The sequence below is a fragment of the Delphinapterus leucas genome, chromosome 13 (genome assembly GCF_059928025.1).
Source record: "Delphinapterus leucas isolate spDelLeu-1000000601 "Yukka" chromosome 13, BTC_Dleu_Yukka2, whole genome shotgun sequence".
NCBI classification, from domain to species: domain Eukaryota; kingdom Metazoa; phylum Chordata; class Mammalia; order Artiodactyla; family Monodontidae; genus Delphinapterus; species Delphinapterus leucas.
Window position 1 is genome coordinate 59,244,392 of NC_143141.1, and position 23,295 is coordinate 59,267,686.

The 23,295-nt window shown below is 40.9% G+C and overlaps 1 protein-coding gene across 10 annotated transcripts in view; it reads left to right on the forward strand.

Annotated features, from left to right (window-relative positions):
- THADA (THADA armadillo repeat containing) overlaps positions 1–23,295 on the forward strand; it is a 312,971-nt gene that overhangs the window by 127,244 nt on the left and 162,432 nt on the right. For 8 of the 10 annotated variants that reach the window (XR_016395456.1, XR_002644568.3, XR_016395457.1 and 5 more), the window contains 2 exons: positions 7,174–7,263; positions 8,377–8,508. Coding sequence is in view for 5 of the 10 variants with exons in the window: in XM_022573955.3 (XP_022429663.2) it covers positions 7,174–7,263; positions 8,377–8,508 (222 nt within the window). In the remaining 5 variants the exon portion in view is untranslated. The other 2 variants (XM_089923221.1, XM_089923223.1) reach the window with 2 other exon arrangements.

Below are 23,295 nucleotides of genomic sequence, written 5' to 3' on the forward strand. Positions count from 1 at the left end.
ACAAACCCATGTCCCCTGCATTGGCAGGCAGACTCTCAACCACTGCGCCACCAGGGAAGCCCAACAACAGTTTTTTATTTCTCACAATTCTGTGGGTTGGCTGGGTTCAGCTGGGTGGTTCTTTATTGTGTGGTGTCATCTGGGATCACTCAAGTGGAAGCATTCATCTGAGATGTCAACTGGGGGCGGGGGGCTAGAGGGGCCTCTCTGGCAGAGTAGTCACATCCTCAAGACAGTGAATACAGAAGCTGCCTTGCTTCGTGGAGCCTAAGGCACTTCCACTACCTCCTTTTGATCAGAGAAGGCACAGGGCTAGACTAGAGTCCAGGGGAAAGGATATAGACCCTACCTCCTGAAGGGAAGGAGGCCTGCACATATAGGGCAGTAGGAACTGTTGTCGGCCATCTTTGGAAACAGTCTACCACAAACTGTTTCGAAAATGATTATTGAATTAACCCAGATAGACTGATTCTGAGATTTTATACGTAAGGAGATTCAGTAAGAAACATTTTCTAAGAAAAAATTTCTGTTTTAAAAAAAATCCAATATAAGCTGCTAGGATGGGACCTTGCCCACATGAAGAATTCAAGAGATGCATGCTTACTGACCAGCTGGCTGGGTAAGGAGTGGAACTGTTATTTCCCAGCTCACTCCTGGCTAGTGATTTCACATGGGGAAGGGCAGGGCACTTCCAGAACCAAGACCTTTAACTTCCCTCCCTGGGTAGAGTATAGTGATGGCTGGTTTTGTGATTTGGAAGATTCTCCACCTGAAAAGCAGTTCCTGAAGGGAAGGATTAGAAAAACATGCGATGTGGCCAAGAATTTCATGGCTATCTACAGAGGTTAAGAAGGGAGATGAGACTGGCAGGAGACCTGGTCAGAGTCAGTACCCTTAGAACGGAGGCCCTGAAATAGATGCCTTTCCTTTAACTTCCTATACCATTTGCCTGAAATTTAGTAACAGGACTTCCTGGTGGACCCATCACAGTGATTACAAGTGCTTCTTGGGTATAAGATTCTGACCCTGGGACCCCTGACATCCCTTTTATCCCGTCACTTATTCTTGCTTAATTATTAGTACTCTAGGGAGAAATTCTGGTGTCAGCCCCAGTCAGAGGTAGAGAGAGGATTCTAGAAATGGAGTCAGACATGGTTCTCCTGGTGGGAGTCCAAATCCAGATTTCTTTTTTATTAGTTGTTTCTATTTTATGAGTTTGCATTTGATCATCCTTTGAAATGTGTTTGTGTGTGCTTTGTCTTCTTTGTAGGTTTGTTTGTATTTGGGAGCACTGTTTTTCTTAAGATGAGCTTGCTGTTTTTATCAGCAATCACCGTGGCAAGGGGACATAGGCCCTTACCTGATTTCTCTCCTCTGGGGTGGATTTATAGGCCAGAATCTGGGGAGTAGCTAGGTTTTAATAGTTTATTGGGTTCCCATTTCAAATACAGACTGAAAACCTCCAGGCTTGTGCCTTCATCATTTGTTTCCATCTAATGACCAGTTTTATGGTGTTTTCTCCATGGCCTGTGAATTAAGTCCTGTTTTTTTTAAAACCAGGCACAAACTCTGCCTTTGCTGCTATTTACTATGTACTTCCTTACTCCTGCATGTTTTTGCTTGCCCTTGCTAGCTTTCTCTTTTTATACCTTTGTACATTATTACTCTGTTGATCCCTGTTCCTGAGATGATTGAGAATGATAGGGGGTATGTATGTAGGAATTGGGGGTGGATATGCCTTATTTTTACTTTTAACACGTTTCCCCAAGTGCTTCATTTCTTTGCTTGATAGTTTTCATCCTGATACTTTTGTGAAACTCAGAAGCACGTGCTTCTGGCATTTCAACTTTTCATATGTGTGGCTGATCTTAGGATACAGCTCTCTAAGAGAAATAGAAGCTTGATTCAATTGAAGGTTCCTCTAGGCTGTTAGATGGCAGGGTGGATTCACAGACTACCAAAATGACCAAAGCTCAGATGCTCTCAAAAACTAGACTCTCTTGGCATTACCAAGATTAGATGTGGAATGTGCAGACAAAAGGGCAGCACTGAATGTGGCTGGATTAGGACTGCTCTCCCCACACAGCTTAGCCAAGACGGGATGAGTTGTTCTGGATGGTGTCTGGATTAGCGCCCCAAACCTATGTTCAAGCATAGGAGAGGCACAGAGAGCGTACCACACAGAGGCTATTCAGATTGATAATGGAACAGTGTCCTTGATATATTGTGAAGTGTAAGAAACAGATTATTGAGCAGTATGTAAGGAGGAGAAAGGTATAGACAGACCTCAAAACAGACTGGTAGCTATCTTTGGGTAGTGTGTTTGTGGTGAATTTTAGGTTTTTCTTTGCAGTGTTCTTTATTATCTAATTTTTTCTCGATAAATAAGAAGTGCTGGAATACGTCTAAAATCGCTTTTTGAAATAAAACAAAATGGTGCCAGGCAAGCATTTTCTTTCATTCAGTAAACCTCTCTTGCTAGCCTACTCTGTTCTCGGCCCCAGCTGGGCTCTGGGGGAGTCCAGCACTGAACATGGCAGACCGAGGAGCGCCTTGGTGGAGATCACAGCCACTCTGTGCTCCTGACACCTTATTCTTGGTGCAAGGCAAGTGGATTTCTTCAGGCAGCTTCTGTGTTTCCCCCAAGAGGCTCTCATCGGTTGTGTCTGCATAATTCTTACCTGGTGGGATAGGGAATAACTCACCTTTTGTGTAGTCTGACAGTTCCAAGGTTGAAGCTGCTTATTCTCACTCTCTATTCTGGCTTGTTTGTTTTCTCCTGTGTCTGTCTGCTTTATCCCATTCAGAGTTTTTGCTGGTCTCCTTTGTCTTCCTAGGAGCTTGAACTTACAGAGGTTCAGTTTTTCCTTCTTATCATTTCTCTTGTTTCCTATAAAGTTGCTGGGCTAGTTTTTGGCCACGTAGATAAACAGGTTTGAAATGCCTGTCACTGGTGAATTTACCCCCAGGGCTTGCTATATCTGGGGAGGTAACATATCAGCCTGTTGGCTTATTTGGGGGAGCTAGAATCAAACAGTTTGCAAACCAGGGAGATGAGCTTTGTATATTTGTGTTTAAGAACATTTCGAGCCCTGGCAAGGTACTCAGTTTATTAATTCAGATGATGATTCTGAAGGTCCTTAGATATAGCTAAGGATGCACTTCAAGAAATTATTAATTTGTTACCATCTTAGTCATAATTCCTTTTCTCCTTGACTTTGTCAAGGACTCTTTCGTCTAGCTTCATTCACTCAGCAACTGTTTATTAAGCACCAGCTGTGAACTGAGCGTCATACTTAGTACCTGAGATAATATGGAGAAATAAGATGGATATAGTTAGTCTCTGCCTGTGCAGAACGTGTAATCAGTGGGAGAAATAAGTAAATTGGAAGTTCTATGTATGAACTGCTATATATGGGGAGGTTGTAGATTATAGTGTAAGACCAATGTCAGGCACCTAACCCACATTTGCGCCAGCAGGGAAGGTGTCCTGGAAGAAGCTGGCCTAAGCCTCAAATTGAAGGATTATTTGGAGTTAGTCTGGGGTGGGGGAGGGCAGACGTATTCCTAGCAGAAAGTGTATTTGCCAACGTCTGGAGACTAGAAAGAGCATGTAATGTTGATAGAACCAAAAGAAACTGCATGGCTGGGTTTGAAGGTGGAGAGGCAAGAGATAGCTGGACAAGTGAGTCAGATTAAGCAGAACTTTGAAAATCAGGCTAAAGAGTTTAGACTGTCCAAAAAGCAGTAGGGAGCCATTAATCTCCTAATGTCGCATGATTACCTTTGTATTTTAAAGAGAGAATTCTTATCACAACAGAGAGTTACAGAGGGGGAAGATGTGAGGCAAAGAGATCAAGTGAGAGGCTGATATAGCATCTAGGCAAGAAATAATGGTGGTCAGACTTGTAAGTAGTGGGGATGGTGGGAAATAGACTCAACAGATACCCTGGAGGTAGAAGTAGCAAGATTTGCCTGTTGACTGGATGTACTGGGAGTTTCAGGCTTGGCAGGTTGGGTGAGTAGTTAAGTGTCAGTTGGGTGGGTACCAGTCACTGAGAGAAGAAAAAAGGCATAAGGCATAGGTTTGAGGTCAACTATATTAGAATTTTTTTTTCCTCTGTGGCTAGTATTACTTATTCATTCATTGCCAAAATATTTACCAGTCAACCAGCATGTACATAGTATTGTGCTGTGTATCAAGAGAGTTGCAGGGAAGTATAGATGCCTATAGATATTAATGCTGTAGTTGAGGTGAAAAGGTACACATTTAGTGAATGTCCATGGGGTCACCACATTTCTACTCTCTCTAGTCTGTCTGCTCTTGTCACCTCTCTCTCCTATTCAGATACTTTCAGTGCCTGTAAGACAGGTGAATCTATCTAGTCTGGCATTCAGATTTCTAAAAAATCGTATGTCATCCTATGTTTTCTACTGTCTTGTCATGAAGTCCTGGGTTCAATCCCTGGTTGGGGAGCTAAGATCCTGCAAGCTGCATGGTGCAGCCAAAAAAAAAAAAAAGGTTTAATTTTAGAATAGTAGCTCCTCAGCCCTTTTCTCTGGCATTATCATGGTCAGCAGAGCCAGTTATTTATCAAGGCAATTTCTAGATGATGGTGATAACAACCATATGGTCTACTTAAGTGAGAATGCTTGTCTTTCTTATTCCACCAAGAGATAATCAGGCCATTAAGGAATGACTTACTCCCCTGGAAATTAGTGACTGATTCCTTGAGAAGAGATATCCACCAGGCTTTGTTGTGTAGATGGAGATGTTCTGTATGAGCAAATGTACTCAGGGATCCCAGTACTGAACTCTTACAGTTTTATTTTTAAGTGACTCTACTAAAAATGGAAGCTGATATTCTTGACCAGTTTTGCTTGGAGGTGGTAAGGAATGTAACATAGCCTGTAGTGGAATTGTTTTGTCTTCCCCCTCAATAAAACATTGACCTTGCAAAGCCCAGGTTTGCGATTTATTAACGATGAAATTTATACATGTTATCCTTTGTAACAGCAAGAGACTGGTAACAACCCAAAGCCCTAACCATTAGGGATTAAATCAGTTACACTCAACCATAATGTGGTTTACTCTGCAGCCATTAAATGGAAAGAAATAGTTCAGGGTGCCTGATATTGAATGACTTGGTAGATATAGTTTAGATGAAAAAAAATCAAGGCGTACAGCAGTATATGTAATATGCATATTTGTTGGGGAAAAAAATCAAATGAAAAGTAAGTACTTAATGCACTGAATTTTTTATAAGAGAAAGCTAAGATACTTTTGCATAGTTTTCTATGAGGAGAGGCACTGGGCAGTCTAGTGTGTTTCTTATAATATTTATTAATTTTTTCCATAAAAATATCTAATAAGTACAAAAAGGATATGAGCTTATTTAACATAAAATGTCCAGTAAATGTTCAATAAATCTGTAACTTATTTATTGAGGATAAAGTAAGGATAGAATAAGGGATAAAGTAAGGGATAGAGTAAGGACTTTTTAAAAAATTTGATCTTACTGAATATGAAATAAGTATAAAAGAAAATTTATAACATGTGGTAAGGTTTTAAAAGTATGCAACAAACAAAAGTAATCACTTCTCTCCAAAATAATGGGGAAATACCACTACATACCCACAAGGATGGCTAAAATGGAAAAAAAGACAACAGCAAATGTTGGAAGGGATATAGAGCCACTAGAATGCTTATTTGTTGTTGGGAGTGTAAAATGCTATAACTAGTTTGGAAAACAGTCAGTTTTCTAAGAAGAATTAAAACGTATGTCCACAAAAAACCTTGTGTAAGAATGTTCATAGCAGCTTTATTCATGAAAGCCAACAAATGGAAACAGTCCCTGTCTGTCAAGAGAAGAATGGATAAACAACCTTGTATATTCAAAAAGAATCAAACTATGGATATGTTGAATAACATGAATGAATCTCATAAGCTTTATGCTGAGTGAAAAAAGCCAGACACAAAAAGTTATGTAATGCATTATTACATTTATATGAAATTCTGGAATAGACAAAACCAAATTGTGGTGATAGAAATCAAATCATGGTTGCTTTGGGGATTCAGAATTGACTGGGAAAGGGGCACAAGGGAACTTTCTGGGATGATGGAAAATTACTGAGGCTTCATAGGGTTGGATTACATGAGTGTATGCATTTGTGAAAATTGATCGAATGGTACACTTAAGGTTTGAGCATTTCACTGTGTGTGAAATACACCCCAATTTTTTTATACCCCAATTTTTAAACAATGATATTTGGGGTCTTCATTAATAGGAGCATGCATCTAGAGTTGCTAAGAAGGGCAAGTTGGGGAATATTTATGTTACCCCTTCAGAGTAATTCTTTAATAGTTTTGGAGACAGTACTTAACACCAAACGCTATGTTTAGCTTGAGCTTTTTTGTCGGCTGTACAGTTGGAGGACCTATTTTCAGAATCTTGTCAGAGTTCAGGGGGCAGTGTTTATAAAGAGGGAAAAGGTAGCCCTCTCAGATTGGCGCCCCAGAGCTTCACATGCCATGTCTTCTGATAACCATGCTCCAGACCAGTGGGTCTCAGCTAGGAACCTTTTTTTCCCTCTCAGGGTACATTTGGCAATGTCCAGAGATATTTTTGGTTGTCAGCTGGTGGGAGGAGGAGGTGTTGAGCTACTGGCGTCTAGTGGGTAGAAGCTGTGGAGGCTGCTAAACCCTCTACAATGCACAGGACAGCCTCCACAAGGAGGAGCTCATCCAAGCTGCCATCGGTGCCGACTTCGAGAAACCTCGTTTTACATTTGCCCTTACTACTGAAACTGAGTCAGTCTCAGTCCACCAGGTGCTGACTATACTCAGAGTCCAAATCAATTGTGGAAACTTGGCATTTTCACAAATTGCATATTTCTTCCCTGTCAGAAGTTAATATTAAATACTTGTAAGTGTATGTAATCTTAAATTTTGAGATAAAATTCCGTGCGTTAAGAGCATTTCCAAAATCCAAATTAAATCTCTTGTTTCTATTGATTGTTAAATTCTTCAGATGTGAGTTTTGTTCTTAACTTTATTTCATTAAATCTTCAAATGATCTTTGTTGTCATTCTTTAAAAAATAAATTAAAAGGCTTTATTATCAAATCAGAAGGAATAAATGATAGTAATTTATCTCTTTTTCTCTCTCCACAGGATGACAGGGAGTGAATTTTTCTCTCGTTTCCCCGAACTCTATCCCTTTCTTCTCAAACAGTTGGAAACTGTAGCCAATACCGTAGACAGGTAAGAAGAGAATAGGGTGGGGCAAAGTGAAATCAAGGATGTGAATTACTTCAAGATTTTTCCCTCCAGGCAGCAATTTTTAATCAGCTCCTTCCTTGTAAACATAGATGGATTTTTTTAAAGTGCTTCTTTATTAAATACATCATGTTGCCTGACACTCTGTGGTAGATATGTACCTGAAAGTTTGTATAAAATCGGGGTTTTATATTATATTTTACATTTTAAAAATCCTATTTTTAAAGTTTTTAGTGTTTTATAGGAGTTAGCTTTTTAGAAGCACATGGTGATTTCTTCTAAGAATCATTTTCTTCCTCTTATATTCAAAAATCTGTGTGTTTACATATTGAGTTTGCTTTAACACACACCTGTCATTTTTTTTATCACTGGCCTGTTGCAGCTGACTAATCTGGTCACTTGTGATCAGAAATGGTACTATTCTACTTGAGTGAAGATGGCCAGTGACCCTGGAAACACAAAATAATGCTATTAAGAGGGCTTCCAGTCTGATCAGAGCAGATAAAAAAGTTCACCATTGTCTTTTCAATCACATTCTGTGGCTGGTAGTATAATTTTTAGAATGGACATCTTAGAGCATGGACCATTTTATTCTTTTAGCAGTTTTTGCACTTGGCATGAATTTATACCAATTGTCTGTAATGAGAAAATAAAATCACATCAGTGAATTTTACTTCTGTTTATGATCCATTTCCTCACATTAGTAATTTGTGCAGACAGGCTTTTCTGGCCCTAGTAAGTGACTGTCCACGCTTTCTTAAGTACATTTGGATGTTAAAAGTTTCACATTTCATACTCTGGAATAAACACCTCTCTAATGTCTGAACAGCTGAAATCAAAACAGCAGACTCGAATTATCGAATAATATGCTTTGAGAAGAGAATCCTGTGCAAAAGCCCAATCCACGGCTTTGCCAGTTTCTTCCTCATTTACACACTAAGAAAATATGAAGTGAATGGAGGAAAAAACGCAAAAAGGAAAATTATTGCTGATCATAGTCTCACTTTATATATCAATACATAATTGTTTAATGAGAAAAACGTTTGAAGATAGTGCCTTGCCTATCTTTTATGTACAATAATTTTTTTCTTTTTTCAGTGATACAGGAGAACTAAACCATCATCCCAGCATGTTTCTCTTGCTTTTGGTGTTGGGGAGGCTCTACCCTTCCCCGATGGATGGCACCTGTTCTGCTCTCAGCATGGCACCTTTTATTCCCTTCATTATGAGGTAGTGTATACCTCATGGAAATAATGGGAGTGGGCATGGGGGCTTTATGGGGCTATTTAATCCTGTTCCTATTTCAGAAATTATAGATTTTTTTTTTTTTTTTTTTAAACTCTGGGAGGGTTCTTGTGAAGACAGGGGCCTGGGATTATTGCCATTGCCCCCAACTGGTCTCCAGTGTTTCAGATGGTGGGTTTAGGAGCTCATGTCTACTGTTTAAGTAGTGTTTTCTGGGAGTCCTGCCTGCTAATGGGTGTGTGGTGTTGATAGGAGATACCCCCTTTTGATAAACATAGCCTGGGTGTTTGCATTATCCCTGTGTTGAGCCTGGCCAGCATGGGGCAGGCTCACTTCTGGCATATATCCCCTGTCCAGGGGTTCAAGAGGACACCTGGTCCTTCACTCTGGAGGAGTTTGCTGGTGGTTGCAAGGGGCAACATCTAGATGGCAATGCTGTGTAGCACGAGTTCACTTCCCACTCATCTTCCCCTTCAAGCTTGGAGTACCTGAGAAAAAGCCATGCATAAAGATTACACATGGAATCAAATGATAATAGGCTTTTCTGCTTCTACAGCCTATTACCACTTCCTCTTGTTACATTTTTTTGAGGCATTCGCCAGCTTCTGATCACCTTTTTCATTTTGGATCAAAGGCCTCAATAAACAGTCCTCCAAAAAGTATTGAAATTTTCTTATGAAATATTTCAGAAAACCTGTGATATTAGTTAGCTTTTACCTTTCTGCTTACCTCTTGACAAAACAGTACCATCATTTTTATGTATCTACCAAAACTTGAAATACAGCAGAAGGATAAAATATAACCAACTCAAGAGAGTGTACTTGTTATTTATGTGGTGTCCTGGGTTCCACTTCCTGGTTTCACAGAGCTGACTGATGCATTTTAATGTGAGAAACCATTAAACACAAGATTCTGGTGTGTGATTGCTGTAGCCATTTGTTTGCGCCAAGCCCTGGCTGTGGCTGTGTTATCTGTGATCACAGAGATGACTCACTCAGATTGGTTTTTGTTTCCTGATACACAGAGTTACCAGCCTCCCGTATCCAGCATTTGGTGATTCATTTTAGGAATTTGGGTCATAAATTTAACTTTCAGGAGCATTTAAAAATTGTACTTTCACATATAACTGGAAAGAACTAAAAAATAATTCAGAAAGTTGATGGTTGGGGGAGGCACATATACAGAATCACAGTGTACATTAGAAACAAAGACACGCTTTAGAACTTTATCGTCCTGTGTTGAGAACATCCAATTTGTGGAAGCTTATTTCTTTTACTTTTTCTTTTTTTTTTTTGCAGTACGCGGGCCTCTCACTGTTGTGGCCTCTCCCGTTGCAAAGCACAGGCTCCGGGCGCGCAGGCTCAGCGGCCATGGCTCACGGGCCCAGCCGCTCCGCGGCATGTGAGATCCTCCCGGACCGGGGCACAAACCCGTGTCCCCTGCATCGGCAGGCGGACTCTCAACCACTGCGCCACCAGGGAAGCCCTGTGGAAGCTTATTTCTAATCAATCTGATAGGTGTTACATCCTAGAAACCAGAAGTTACTACGTTGAAAGTATCCTTCCTGTTATTAATTAGTTTACATATAATCAGAAAGCTCATATTACTAATTATACTCAGAGCACTTATTACATATACAAAGATCACGTGAACATAGGAGATTTAAATATTGCCTTAAGGCTAATGTACTTAGTGCATCTTCTTTTTCTTAACTCAGAAACACAAAGAAAGAAATGTACAGTTCTCCTGTCCTTCCAGTGAAAATGCCTTAATCAGTGGTTGCTTTCTACTTGAATAAAGATTCATAGAGCACCACCAGCAGCAAAAGTGCCATAGCGGATTCCTTAGAGTGTCCGTAGGCTCTGGTTTATTGAATGTCCAAGTATGTTATAGGCAGTGTTTCTCAAACTTTAAGATGTAAACATATCACTTGGGGATCTCATAAATTCTGATTCAGTAGGTCTGGGGTGGGGCCTGAGATTCTGCATTTCACACAGACTTCTAGGTAATGCTGAGGCTGCTGGTCTGCAGATCACACATTGAGTAGCAAGATTAAATTTGAGATATCAAACATTATCAGAACCACACACATACAGAGAGATGATTTTAATAAACCATACTTGGAACTTGGTTAGGCTATTCGGGAGGTTTATCAGAAGTAGCTTTTGACCCAGGAATTCAGAGAACAAGCAAGAAAATATTCTGAGCAGAGAATTCAGTAGGAAGTAGACCAACCTTGTTGAGTCTCCACTGTTTGCCAGGCACTGAACTGGGCGTTTTGCTTAACAATGACTGAGAGGAGGTGTTACACCTCTCTTTACCTGTTGAGGAAACTGAGGTTCAGAAAGCAACTCAGTTATAGAGTTGGAATATGAACCCAAGACTGTAGGGCTTGTCAAGAGTGTTGGGTATCCTCTTTCTATTACACCAAAATATCCAACTCCCTTTTGTGTAGTTAAGAGTTCTGGCTACACTGAGTAGCCCCAAGGGCCCTGAAATTTATGCAACTAGGAGCGATTAGGAGCCTGTATCTAGGCAGTGGATCCAAGTGCAGGCTATTTTCACGATGTAGAAGTCATGCCCCACTTGCAGTGGGGTCTACTCCTGACCTTGCTTTTCCAGTGGTGGCAGTGGCTTGATTGGGTGCAGGCTTTCTCTCAGGCTTACATCTGTGGGATCATTGCTTGGGGTAATTGGGGCCAGTCTGTGGCCTGGGATAGAAGAAGCCTGGCTTTTCTTTCTTGAAAAGAAAGTAGAAAGATCCTAGATTTAGAGTTAGAAAACCCAGTTTTGGGTTTCATCAACCTACTGCCAGGACAACCTTGTGCTACCCTAAAATGTTCACAGTCACACCAGAGAGATGAACTATATAAAAAGATTTTTTTAAATAGCGAATTTGGTAAAACTATACACATTAGATTTAAAATACTTCTGAGAAAATTATTCATGAAGAAAGTGAAAGATTGATCATAAAAACCTGCCAATCCAGGCAGTGTTTGTGGTTCTAATCATGGTAAAGATTAGGCTGTGTTGACTTGGGATAATGGCTGAAAAGACGAATATATGCACAAGTGGATGGGCAGTGTTTTATTTTTGTGGCATTGCTAGTATTAATTTATGTACTTGGAAGAGCTCTAATCAGGCTCTTGGATACTCTGAGTTCAGCTAAAGCAAAATTTTTCAGCTAGTGGGAGTAGCACAGAGGTTGCTCTGACTGTGCTAAAGTGAATCAGTTGTACAATGAGAAGATTAAAAGCCCTGATGAGGGCTTCCCTGGTGGCGCAGTGGTTGAGAGTCCGCTTGCTGATGCAAGGGACACAGGTTCGTGCCCTGGTCTGGGAAGATCCCACATGCCGCGGAGCGGCTGGGCCCGTGAGCCATGGCCGCTGAGCCTGCGCGTGCGGAGCCTGTGCTCCGCAATGGGAGAGGCCACAACCGTGAGCGGCCCGCGTACCGCAAAAAGATTAAAAAAGAAATAAAAGCCCTGATGACAGCTTTTTATTTCCCTTTGATTTACATATACTTACCTGCCATTTCCTTCCTCTCTGTGAGGTGTTAGGAAGTATTATTTGTACCTTTGTCCCTTATTCCACATTTGGGAATCCAAGCTTATATCTCTGTTGCCTTTCTTTGTTAACTTAAATCTTAGAAGCTTCTGATGGGGATCTTCCACAGTTATGTGTGCGCACAGCTATGATTTGTTGCATCATCTTGGAACAGAAATGATCATGTTAATCCCAGTGTTTTGTTTACAAGGTTTTTTCAAATCGAGTGTATTTTATGTGCCTAATGCTGTGCTGGATCCAGATACACAGCCCTCTTCCATGCAGAGATGATGCCTTCAGTTTAAGGCCGTTCACCCCCTTCAGTTCAGACACCACAGAGCAGAGTGACGCATGCTTTAAAAGGGACCCTGACTAGCTCCCTGATTACAGTTCACTAGTGCCCACGTGTCCGGGGCTTTCTAGAGACCAGAATATCTCTGGACACACACCTTGGAATTCCCTTTCACAAGCAAGCTTCAAGTTTGAATTGACGAGCTGTAGGAAACCAAAAATGCCTCAAACCTCGGCAATCCTGAACAGAACAAAGGCCCTGGACTCAAGAGACTTGGTTCTTTCTAAGCTCTGCCACTTATTCACTAGCTGTGATGCTTGACCAGTGTGGTACCTGTGTGTGTGAGGCAAAAAGTGCCTTCTATTGCAGATAACTGAGGTCTCCGCATCGGATTAAATCCCTCTACTGCCTTTTGTTCACTCTGGGATGCTTTTAAAAGGATCTCCCCACCCTCCCCCCTTTTTGACTTATTTTCATTGCAAATGACTTTTGGTATGTTTTTCTCCAAATCATTTCAATCATTGTTCACTTTAGGTAAATTTTCAGTGAAATCTGCCTTTCTGTTTTGTGAAAAATTTTGAGGTACAAATAACCATACAATCTTAATTAAACACGTGGCAGTGGAAATCACCCATAGCGACCTATGTATGCAATGGAAACTGTTTTAGTTGCGATATTGAAACATCTAGTCAACAATCAAAACAAAAATTGGAAAATACGCATTTTATGTATTTTTTAAATATTTCATGGAACCTTTTGATTGTACCAGTCTTAAGAAGAAGGGAGGGGTAGGGAGTACAAAAACTAAGACTTAGGCCTTTTAAGCCTATGATATTGGAAAATAATACTGACTCTTGTTTTCTTTTCCTTGAAAGTTGCATAATGCAAGAATTATCACCTTACTCCTTACCCAGGTTATGAAGTTGAAAGATCTTCCTTGCCATCGTGTAGAGTTGGGGTTTTTGCAGTAGACAGTAGTTGGCTTCCACCTTCATTTGTGATTGTAATACCAGGAACTTTCCTCCAAGGTTGCACATTTCTATCTGTTCTGTCTTCCCAGAATCCTTGTGATAAGTAGAAGGCAGGATTTGCTTTATAGAGAAAGAAATCAGGCAGAGGGCTGTTGAGACACTGCTGGGAAAGAAGGCATACCCACCTCCCTTTCTCTCCACCCCAGCTCTTAATTCTCTCTCCCTCTGAATAGCTATAGCATTAATTTAAATCTCTTATCTTACTAGTCATCATTACTGGATCATATTGTAATTTATATGCTCAATACTTATTCCCTCCAAATAAATCTTAATCTCTTTCCATGGAGAAGCAGCTATGGATTTTTTCGGTTTTTCATTTTTGGTACCTTTCTCTGCGTAGCCCAGGTTTGGGCACAGAGGCTGAATTATTAACCTAAAAACGAAACTAACTGTGAAATGAGACACTGTGTCTTAGCAGATCTGTGTATCTATGAAGTACTTAAGGGACTCCTGGTCTTACAGTATTGGAGCCATATTTCATATCCCACTGGTTACTGATTATGTAGAAAGGAGGCTCAGCTGGGTTTTCTGTTTTACCTGCCCTTTGAGGAATCTTATGCTCTAATGAGAGCTCTGACATTTGCTTTTATTTTGACTTCACCTCTCTGAAGGTCACACCCTCGGTTTCCTTTTCTATCAAATTAAGGTATTGGACATTACCCAGGGTCCTCTCTGGCCTTATGAGCCTATGACCCGAGACCTTCCTGGACTCTGACCTCCTCTCCCCTGACTGCTACCCAGTCAAGGGATCTGGAGGTCCACCTTGCAGCTACCGTGCTGCAGGCTTTAGAGCCAAATGAGAGGAGCCTGAATTGATAAGAGGAGGAGGGAGGTCATAGAATTATAAACAAGCCAAAATACGTGGGGGAAAGCCTCCTGATTAATGTGGCACGAAAAAGTGGGCCCCTTAGTGCTTCAGGCTGTCAAGTCTGTATAATGGGGATAATCCTGACTACAAAATAGCAGATAAAAGCCCCTTAGTTTGTTGGTTAAGAAAAATTCTAGAGAGAGGAAGGGGTTGATGGTATAAGGTGATAGAGGGCAGACTTTTTTTAACTCCTGCTTCAGCTTTGTCTTTGCCAGTAAACTGGAAGGAAGGCCCTGAAACCAGATGTAGGTGAGGTGATAGAAAAAGAACACTGTCTCTTGTGGATGAAGGCAAATCCTTGGACCCAGATAATTTACAGCCTCAGGTACAAGTTAGCCTAGAGCCAAGTCAGTAATTTGGGGGATGTGTGGCATGGGAATGTTATCCTCGGAGCTTGCAGAAAGATTTCGAAAGAGAGAGGAAAAGGCGTATTTTGATCAGTGACCAACCAATTGTGTTGATATTGTTTTAGACTGGATCATTCAATGTATTACTTGCAAGTGCTTCACGCTTTATTTGCTGAGCGCTAGTAAGGATTCCCTAAGAATTAGTCATGCCTGAGTCACCTCGTTGTTTTGATGGGATTGGGAGTCTGATAGATGAGGCCAATGCTGCTTTATTCAGCGTTTGAATTACTTACTTAAAATGAAGACAGACTAGATTGCGTGCTTATTAGGTTTGCATACGGACTCCCATTCAAAATAGTCTTTAAGCATGGGAGTGACAGACACAAATTCAGGCTAGTAGCCACTACCTTTATGAAGCAGGGAAGGAGGGGATAAAATTAAGGAAGCATATACTAGGAGCTTGTTTTATTTGTGATGTGTTCTTAAGCTGGGTTTGGGGCAAATGGCTGTTATATTATTCTCTCTACTCTTTTTTATTTGATATGTCTAATATAGTCCATAATTGAAAAATATGATTTCAAAGTAGCCTTGGAAGACTGGATTGATGGGCTGAGACTATCAAGATAACATTTAATAGAGATATATATCATGTTCTGATTTTGTAAAGAGAAGTCAAAATTACATACATATAAGAATGAGAGCTGTCGGCTTCATAGCAGATTTTATGAAAAAATCTTGGGGAATGGGATTTCCTGGTGAGCCCTGAGGAAGCAGTATGACACAGTTGCTGCTTCTAGGTAGTGAAGGCTATAATCCCCCTGAACTCTGCTGGTCAGACTAAACCCACATCATTCTGCTATTATGTTATTATGCTGTGGGCTTCCCATTTTAGGAGGGTCACTGATAAACTAATATTTATCCAGAGAAGGTGACCAAGATGAGGAGGAAGCTAAACATCTGGAAATAGTTAGACTGGAAAAGACTAGTTAGAGGCAACATGGTAATGGTCTTTACATATTTGAGAGGCAGCCGTATGACAGAAGGCACATCATTTCTCTCTTGTGCTCCCAATGGGAAAGTAAGAGGTAGATTTCAGATTTTAATATAAGGAAGAATTTTGTGAGAGTTAACATTCTGCATCAAGAGAACGAACAGATTTCCATAATACTGAGCTGCTGGTCATTGAATGTCATCAAGGAAAACTGATCATATGTTGTGTATATTTTTAAGATTTCTGCAGTGCACCTGAGGTGGGGCCGGATGACCATCAAGGCATCTTTTTGAGGTGTCTTATTTTAGAATAGCTGAACAACCTGGCTGTAGATTCTAAATGTGCAGTGAAATGATAAACCTGCCTCTAAACCTGTAACACATATTTGTACATTTTTATTCAGGTACCCCTTAGGGGTACCTGAGGTTCAGTGTGTGGAATGAAATCATGTTTTCTGCATCATGTGGCTTTTTTGCGAAGAGTTCTGGCATAAAAAGATACCTCTGACATCTGTCACCGATTTTTATCTCTCAGTTCCTAGAGGGGGGCCTGGCCAACTTAATCTCTGGTGCCAGATCTCTTTAAGACCATTTTCTAAATATGTTTTTGAGCAAAAGGAATGAGGAGTTCACCTCTTAATGGAATGCATTGACAAAGCAAGCTAGAAAAACAAAACTTGTAAGGACCAGCTTTTCTGCAGTGTTATCTGTTACTTCAGTAGGCCGGTTCAGGTCATGTTAGAACAAGTGATCTGTAGACAGCCTCGTTCTTAGGTGAAATTTCTGACAATGATGATAATCCATGGCCTATTGCTGCCATTCACTCTCAAACTTAGAATCCAATCAGTTAATAGATTAACTAAGTAGTTGTTAAACATCCATTGTATACCTAGCTAGCATGAGGTCTTGGATAAGATGCAAAGTAAAGGAAAAAGGTTTTTCATCCTTGAAGAACTTATGATCTAGCTAGTGAGATAAAACCCATGCTTGTGAACCTGACATACTGTATATGAACCACTTAATTATATAGCAGATACACTAAGGACCAAGGTCCTGTAAACAAGGGGAGGAGCACTGGTGGGTTGGAGAAATTCAGGAGGTTTTCCTAGTAGCAAGGCAGGAAAAGAACGTGGGAATTCAGTTTACCATCCTGAAGACTTTAAGAAATCTCCCATGTTGGTTAGCAGCTCTTAAGAGAGGAAAGTCATACTGTTCATTCTGCAGACAGCGGGCTCTAACGAGCAGAAGATTGTGACAGAGTTTTATGATTCATAACTTGAAAGCTATCCTAAAGAACTTTGTTTCCACTTGAATCAAGGATGACCCAGGAAATTCACAAAATAAATGGTTTGCTACTTAACAGAAGAAACGGTCCACGGTGAATCTTTGGTAAACTTTAATTAAGAACAGTATTTACTCCAAGTGTTGCATTTCCAAGTCTTATGGAAATAATGAAGAGTAACGGGAAAATTATTATAAATGTAATAATATTTAAATTTTAAAATATTTTAATAATATTTTTCCTTAAGGAGCCTTTATTTCCTTAAACTTAATTATTTTCTCAAAAATGTAGCCAAGATGCTCAGCAGGCATTTTTAATGCTGAATTGAAGATTTGAGAGTACCAAGCCCCAAATGCCAGCTAATATGAAGTCATCTTCTCCTACCTGGTAGGGAACATTTTAGAATCAAAACTGTATGTTTTTCTCTTTAGGCAGAAAAATCTGAATTAGGGAAGAGAGTATGAAGGTAAAGAAGAATTACAGTAGGCTTAAAACGAGACAAGAAAAATTCACGACCTGCCATGTTTTGATTATCTTTCTCTGATCGACGCAGTTTTTTTCCTCCCTCTCCTCTGGGCCTTGACCCTTACCAGTCTATTTATCATCTTCTTGTTAAAACAGCCTGCATCAGTCACATCAGCTGTGCCAGATCATTCACCCTCATGCCCTTTGACTTTTTCCCTTTGGGCCTTAGTTTCCTCACTCACCTTGAACATTGAGACTCTTGACTGCCTGTCTTGCCTCCCCTCCGCACAACGACAGCTACTCTCTTCCTCACCATTTATTCTTGTCTTTCACTTTATTTTGTGAGCGCTCTTCGTCACTAGGTCATCCATCCATTAAATGTATTTGCTGAGGGCCTACTTTGTGTCATTGCCATAACCCAAGGCCCTACTCTCATCACCTCTTAATTGCAAGAGAAAATAGAAGCCATCAGGCATGGACTGTCTCCGTGGAGACACCCACTCTACCTACTACCATAGCTCTCTCCTTTGTTTTATAGCCAGACTCTTGGAAAAGGTTTTCTGTGTTTACAGTCTCCATTTCCTCCCCTCTTATTCCTTCCTTAAACCACTGCAGCCTGGATGCTTCTTCCACCACTTCACTGAAGCTTCACTGACAAACGTGAAATAGTAGTGACCTCTTCATTACAAAAGCCACTGGATGCTTTTCAGTCTTTATCTTTCTGAATCTTCCTCTGCTATTTGACACTCTTGCACACTGGCTTCTCCAGGATGCTCTTCCTCTGTGGCCTTGTTTGGCCATTGCTTCTTCCTCCTCTTTCAGGGCCCATTCCTCATGCTGCCTCCTAAATGTTGGTGCACCTCTTTGTCCTGCCCTCCACTCTTTTCTTTTTTCACCTTATATGTACAGTCCTCACCTGGCTGGCAACTCACATACATTGATGAGTCAGTCCTAGATCTAGAACTTGTACAGAATCATAGATTCAACTTTCTGTTGGACAACTCCTTCTGCATGTCCCATACACATCTAAAAGTCGGCAGTTTCCCCCAGGTAGTGCCTCTGCACACTGAGGTCTGAACAGCCATCTCTTAGGGCCTAGCACAACGTCTGCACATTCCCCCTGGCCAACTGGAGTCAGAGGACTTCTTTGAAAGGAAACAGGACTCAGGGTATTAGAGGATCCTTTCAGTATTATTGACTGTGTTCACAGGTACTCAATAACAAAAGAACATTGGGTTTTTTGTTTTGGGGGTTTTTTAAATAAATTTATTTATTTTTGGCTGTGTTGGGTCTTCATTGCTGTGCACGGGCTTTTTCTAGTTGTGGCGAGTGGGAGCTACTCTTCATTGCAGTGCGCGGGCTTCTCATTGCGGTGGCTCCTCCTGTTGCGGAGCATGGGCTCTGGAGCTCTAGGCACGCGGGCTTCAGTAGTTGTGGCTCGCGGGCTCTAGAGCACAGGCTCAGTAGTTGCGGTGCATGGGCTTCGTTGCTCCGCGGCATGTGGGATCTTCCCGGACCAGGGCTCGAACCTGTGTCCCCTGCATTGGCAGGCAGATTCTTAACCACTGTGCCATCAGGGAAGCCCAGGAACATTGGTTTTAAAAGTCATTGACTTTTGATATCCCTTCAGTAAGTTTGAAATGATTTGCTTTTTCCTTTATACTGATGATCATCACTTTGAGGTAGCAAGTGGCAGGTGTTGGTAACTTTCTTTGGAGATGGAAAAGTCAGGGTCCAGAAGGAGTAAGCAGAATGTGTCCGCAGTCAAAAAGTGATTCGTTAAGGAGTCAGGGGTTGATTCGTTTATCCATTTACTCAGTAGATAATTACTGTAAGCGTGATTGTGTGTCCGGCACGATAGAAATACAGTGGAGCACCAGACAGATAAGATTTTTGGCATAATGGGATATCCGTTGTGCTGTGTTGCTTCTTGGTGCCTATCATCTTTGCTCTGATTTTTTTCCATATAATTAGTGATGAGTGATAATAATTAGCAGGTATTTACTATGGGCCAGACACTGTTTTAGGACTTAATGCATACTAATACATTTAATCATCATGACAACACTCTGAGGTCCCTAACATCATTCCCATCCTCCATCCTCCAGAGAGGGAAAGCTGGGCAGTGGGAAGTTTAGAAATGTGCCCTAGGTCATACTGCTAGGAAGTGTTGAGGCCAGGATTTGAACCAGGCGATCTGGTCCCAGAGCCCGTGCTCCTCGCCACTCCCTTAGCTACGCTAGCTAGCGCTTAATACTACAATTCGCCCTTTTGCTCATGTTTACAATCCTCCATCTGTGGGGTATGACAAGCTAGTTCTCAATATGCCAAAATTAACCTGAAGTTTTAGATAACAAACACTTGGACTTACTTTGCTTTCTTGAGATATCTCTCCCCTGCCCCCCTTGGGCATTGCTCTAGCAGTGGTCTCTTCTTCTAATCTGAAATCAGTAGAAAAGAAAGAAAAACTTGCAGTTAAGCCCAAGTGGTTGTGACGGGTTGCTAAATAAGACTGGTTCAGCTGAATTTCTGAGATTCCTGAGAAACACTGAGGATTTCTTACAAAAGAAATTTTCCTTGTAATAGGAAATCGTGGGTCATTGCACAGTTATAAGTGTCTCAGCAAAGAAAAAATGTGTCTTGAGGCTTAAGAAGCATAAAATCTTAATGAGATTATTTGTGGGCTGCTACTTAGGCATAATTTTTAAACTATTAGAACATATATTTTCCATCTGACTTTACCATCTTAGGTTTTTACTGTTGAAACTTAACATAATTTTGAAAAGCTTCAGGGTTGTTGAAAGAAAAAGAAAAAAAGTAACAAGCATTTATATAAACAAGTTGAAGTTTACAATGTACTTTCATAAACAGTAGCTTACTTGATCATCCTCTTTTTACTGTCTTAGAAAACAGAATCATAAGGATATCACTATATGTTGAAATTTTGAAAAATTGCCAACATTTTCTTATGTGGTAATCCTACACTTTAAAAGGATACCTTAAAAAGGCAAGTCTGAATCAGTGAAGTGTTCAAATTACTGGATATTATGAAATGAAAGTTTCATTACTCCAAATTATATGTAATATATCTAGGGAACTGCTTTTTAATGGGTGGGTAACAGTAGCATCTGGTTAACGTATTAGTTGTTAAGCCACACCTCGAGGCCTCTGAGATGGGTTGAAATCCCCCTTTGTTCCTCAGTTTTATGTTTTTCACGTGCAGAGTCCCACCTCCCTCCTTCACCAGCCAAAGGTTACTAGCCAAACCTGCTGGAGAGCACACTGAGAGTGAGATGTGTGAGATGTGCCCGCGGGTTGTCTTGTTCTGTTTTGTTTCGTTTTCCATCAGGGAAAATTCCTGGTCTGGGATATTTGTGTCCTGGCCACCAGTTCCCAAGAGATGGCCACATTTCTCCCAATTTTAAATGAAACTCTCAGTCCCAAAGGTAAACATTAGCTCGGCCTCAGTCTGAATAGTTGCAAAATCAAAATTAGGCAGGCCCACGTGAATGAGATTTTCTGTTTTGTCTCTACAGTGTCCAGAGCATTAACAAAATGTCTATTTGTATTGAGGGTGCCTCTGTGTAAATAAGCCTGCTCCTTTTTGATTATTGCAATGGTACAGGAAAAGGCCATCTGTTTTGGTAGTAACTATGGAAATATATCTAGGTAGCCAAGGAAAAGCTGGATTGTTACTAAAGGATGTGTCACACCAACAAGAAAATAATTTACAAAGCAGTGGGTAGAAAATATTTTCAAACGCTGAAAAGTGAGTCACTTAAGCTATCTTTTTGGGTGATGGGTGAGTAGTGCTGGTTTGTTTTTTGCTTGACTGTTTATTCATTTTTTTCTTCTTTTTTTCCAGAAGAATCTCTCTTTCCTGTAAAGCCAGAATTTAAGGCTCAGCTTCTTTTCAGCTTGGATAAAATGAAAAGTAAAATTCTTTTAATACTAATTATAACCTGCAGAAGTCTAGTGAAGAGAAACTTAAGAAATGTAATTCTTGTTTTCTAGCTGAGCTTCAATGCCATATAATTAATATAATTCAATCTCTTCTTACCCCTTTTTTTTCTGCATGATTTAAGATATCAGAATTTAATTCATAGCCAGAATGAAAACAGGACTTAGGAAAAACTTGAAAAGACTAGAGAGGGATTTGCATTCTGCTGCATGGTTGAACACGTCCCTAAAGTAGCAGCTTTAGAATGCCATGTCCTGATAGAATTCCCCATGGAAAACTGGCCAGTAGAGCGGTTTCCTAGCGCCCTCCCCCTAGTCTGCACCACTGTGAAGTGTCATGAGGGCCTGGCATCTGAACCTAGGGAGCTTCACAGGATTGCTCCACAGCCTGACAGAAGGGCACTGGTCTCACTGGGCAATCTGTTCTCTTGTTCATAAGCCCCAGGCTGTGGGTTTTGGAACTGGCCAGCCACCCTGGCTCAGCCTTGGATAAATATTCCTGGGTTCTAAGTAGGAGGGGGAATTCAAAGCCCTGTTTTTCCCAAGTCCTTCCATAACCAGTCCATGGCATGTTATGAGGTCTGAGTGGTGTGGCCGTGTTTGGAGGGGGTTAGGGAACATGTTCTACTCCTAATTAATGTGTACACCGGTAATAACTCAGAGGGCCAGATTCTAACCCAGCTTCACCCCCAGGGTAGTTGAAATCTGTATGGAATGATTTGAGATGTCTTAAGCAGTGCCTTTTACCCACCCAGTTTTCTCAGATGCCTCTTCCCTTTTGAGCTGAATCTTGAAGTTTCACAGTTGGACTTTCATTCTTTAAGTATACGGTTTTGATCCTTCCTAAAATGGAAATCCCATGGTGAGATATAGTATTTTAAGGTATTATTGGTCATTTAAACCACAGTTTAAGTTTCTTTGATTTTGACAGGAAGAGACATTGGTTGGGTGTGGTATTAGAGATGGAATGAGGCTGACAGCGGTGGGGATAGGGTATAGAATTTGGGACAGAGACAGATTGCACATTGCCTGGATGGGGACCGCAGTGGCTTCTTCCCCACCAGAATTTCCTCCCGTGCATTTAGTGAAACGGGGCATCCTATTTTCCATTTACCTCTCCCTGCTGGCAGGGAAAGACTTGGAGGCCTTTTTACAGCTTTGACTCTTCCTCCTTCTAGATGTGGTTCCATTTCCGTTCCAAGATGAAAGCTTGTCTTTGTCCCCTCCCAGAATAGTTCCAGGCAGCAGAAAACGGTGAATCCTTCCAGATAAAAGAGCTGCTGATAAAATACCAGATTGTTATCAGAGAAGCAGAGTGAGGGGAGTCCAGTCCCTACAATTAATTACCTAGTTACAGCTTTGTTTATATCCTGTTCATTTGGGGGCATGTTTTCCCTGGACAGTTTCTTGTCTGTGTTCTGGACGGCAGGCTGATGTTTGTAAAGATCCCAAAGGTCAGGGAATAGTGGGTTCCTTATTTTCTGAAAGGCTTAATGGCAAGGAAGAGAATATCAGAGTTTCTGCCTTCCACCTGGAAGGAAATGGCCAAATGCTTGGTTTGGGTGGTTCTTGCCTCACCTCCAGCATACAAACCCTAGTGTGTTGAATGAACTCTGATTTTGTATACTTATCCGAAAGGTTACCTGAAAATAGAATGACGTTTATCTCTGTGAAGCCATGAGTATTAACCAGTGAATACCTGGATATCAAGGCACTGAGGCCAGAGTCTAAAATGCTCTAACACTGCTTGGTGAATGAGCTAAATGCCACTTCAGAATGTGTAAGTTTTGAACCACCCCCTATTTTGGGGCCTCTCACCTTCTGAGCTGGCCCACACTCTGGAGTGTGTTTCTCCCAAGGCCGTTCTCACCTTTTGAGATGGACCACATTCTGTCCAAAGACTGTGCATCTCTAAATAAATCCACTTCTTACCTTAAAAAAAAGAAAAAAAGTGTAAGTTTTATGTTATGTATATTTTACCACAATATAAAT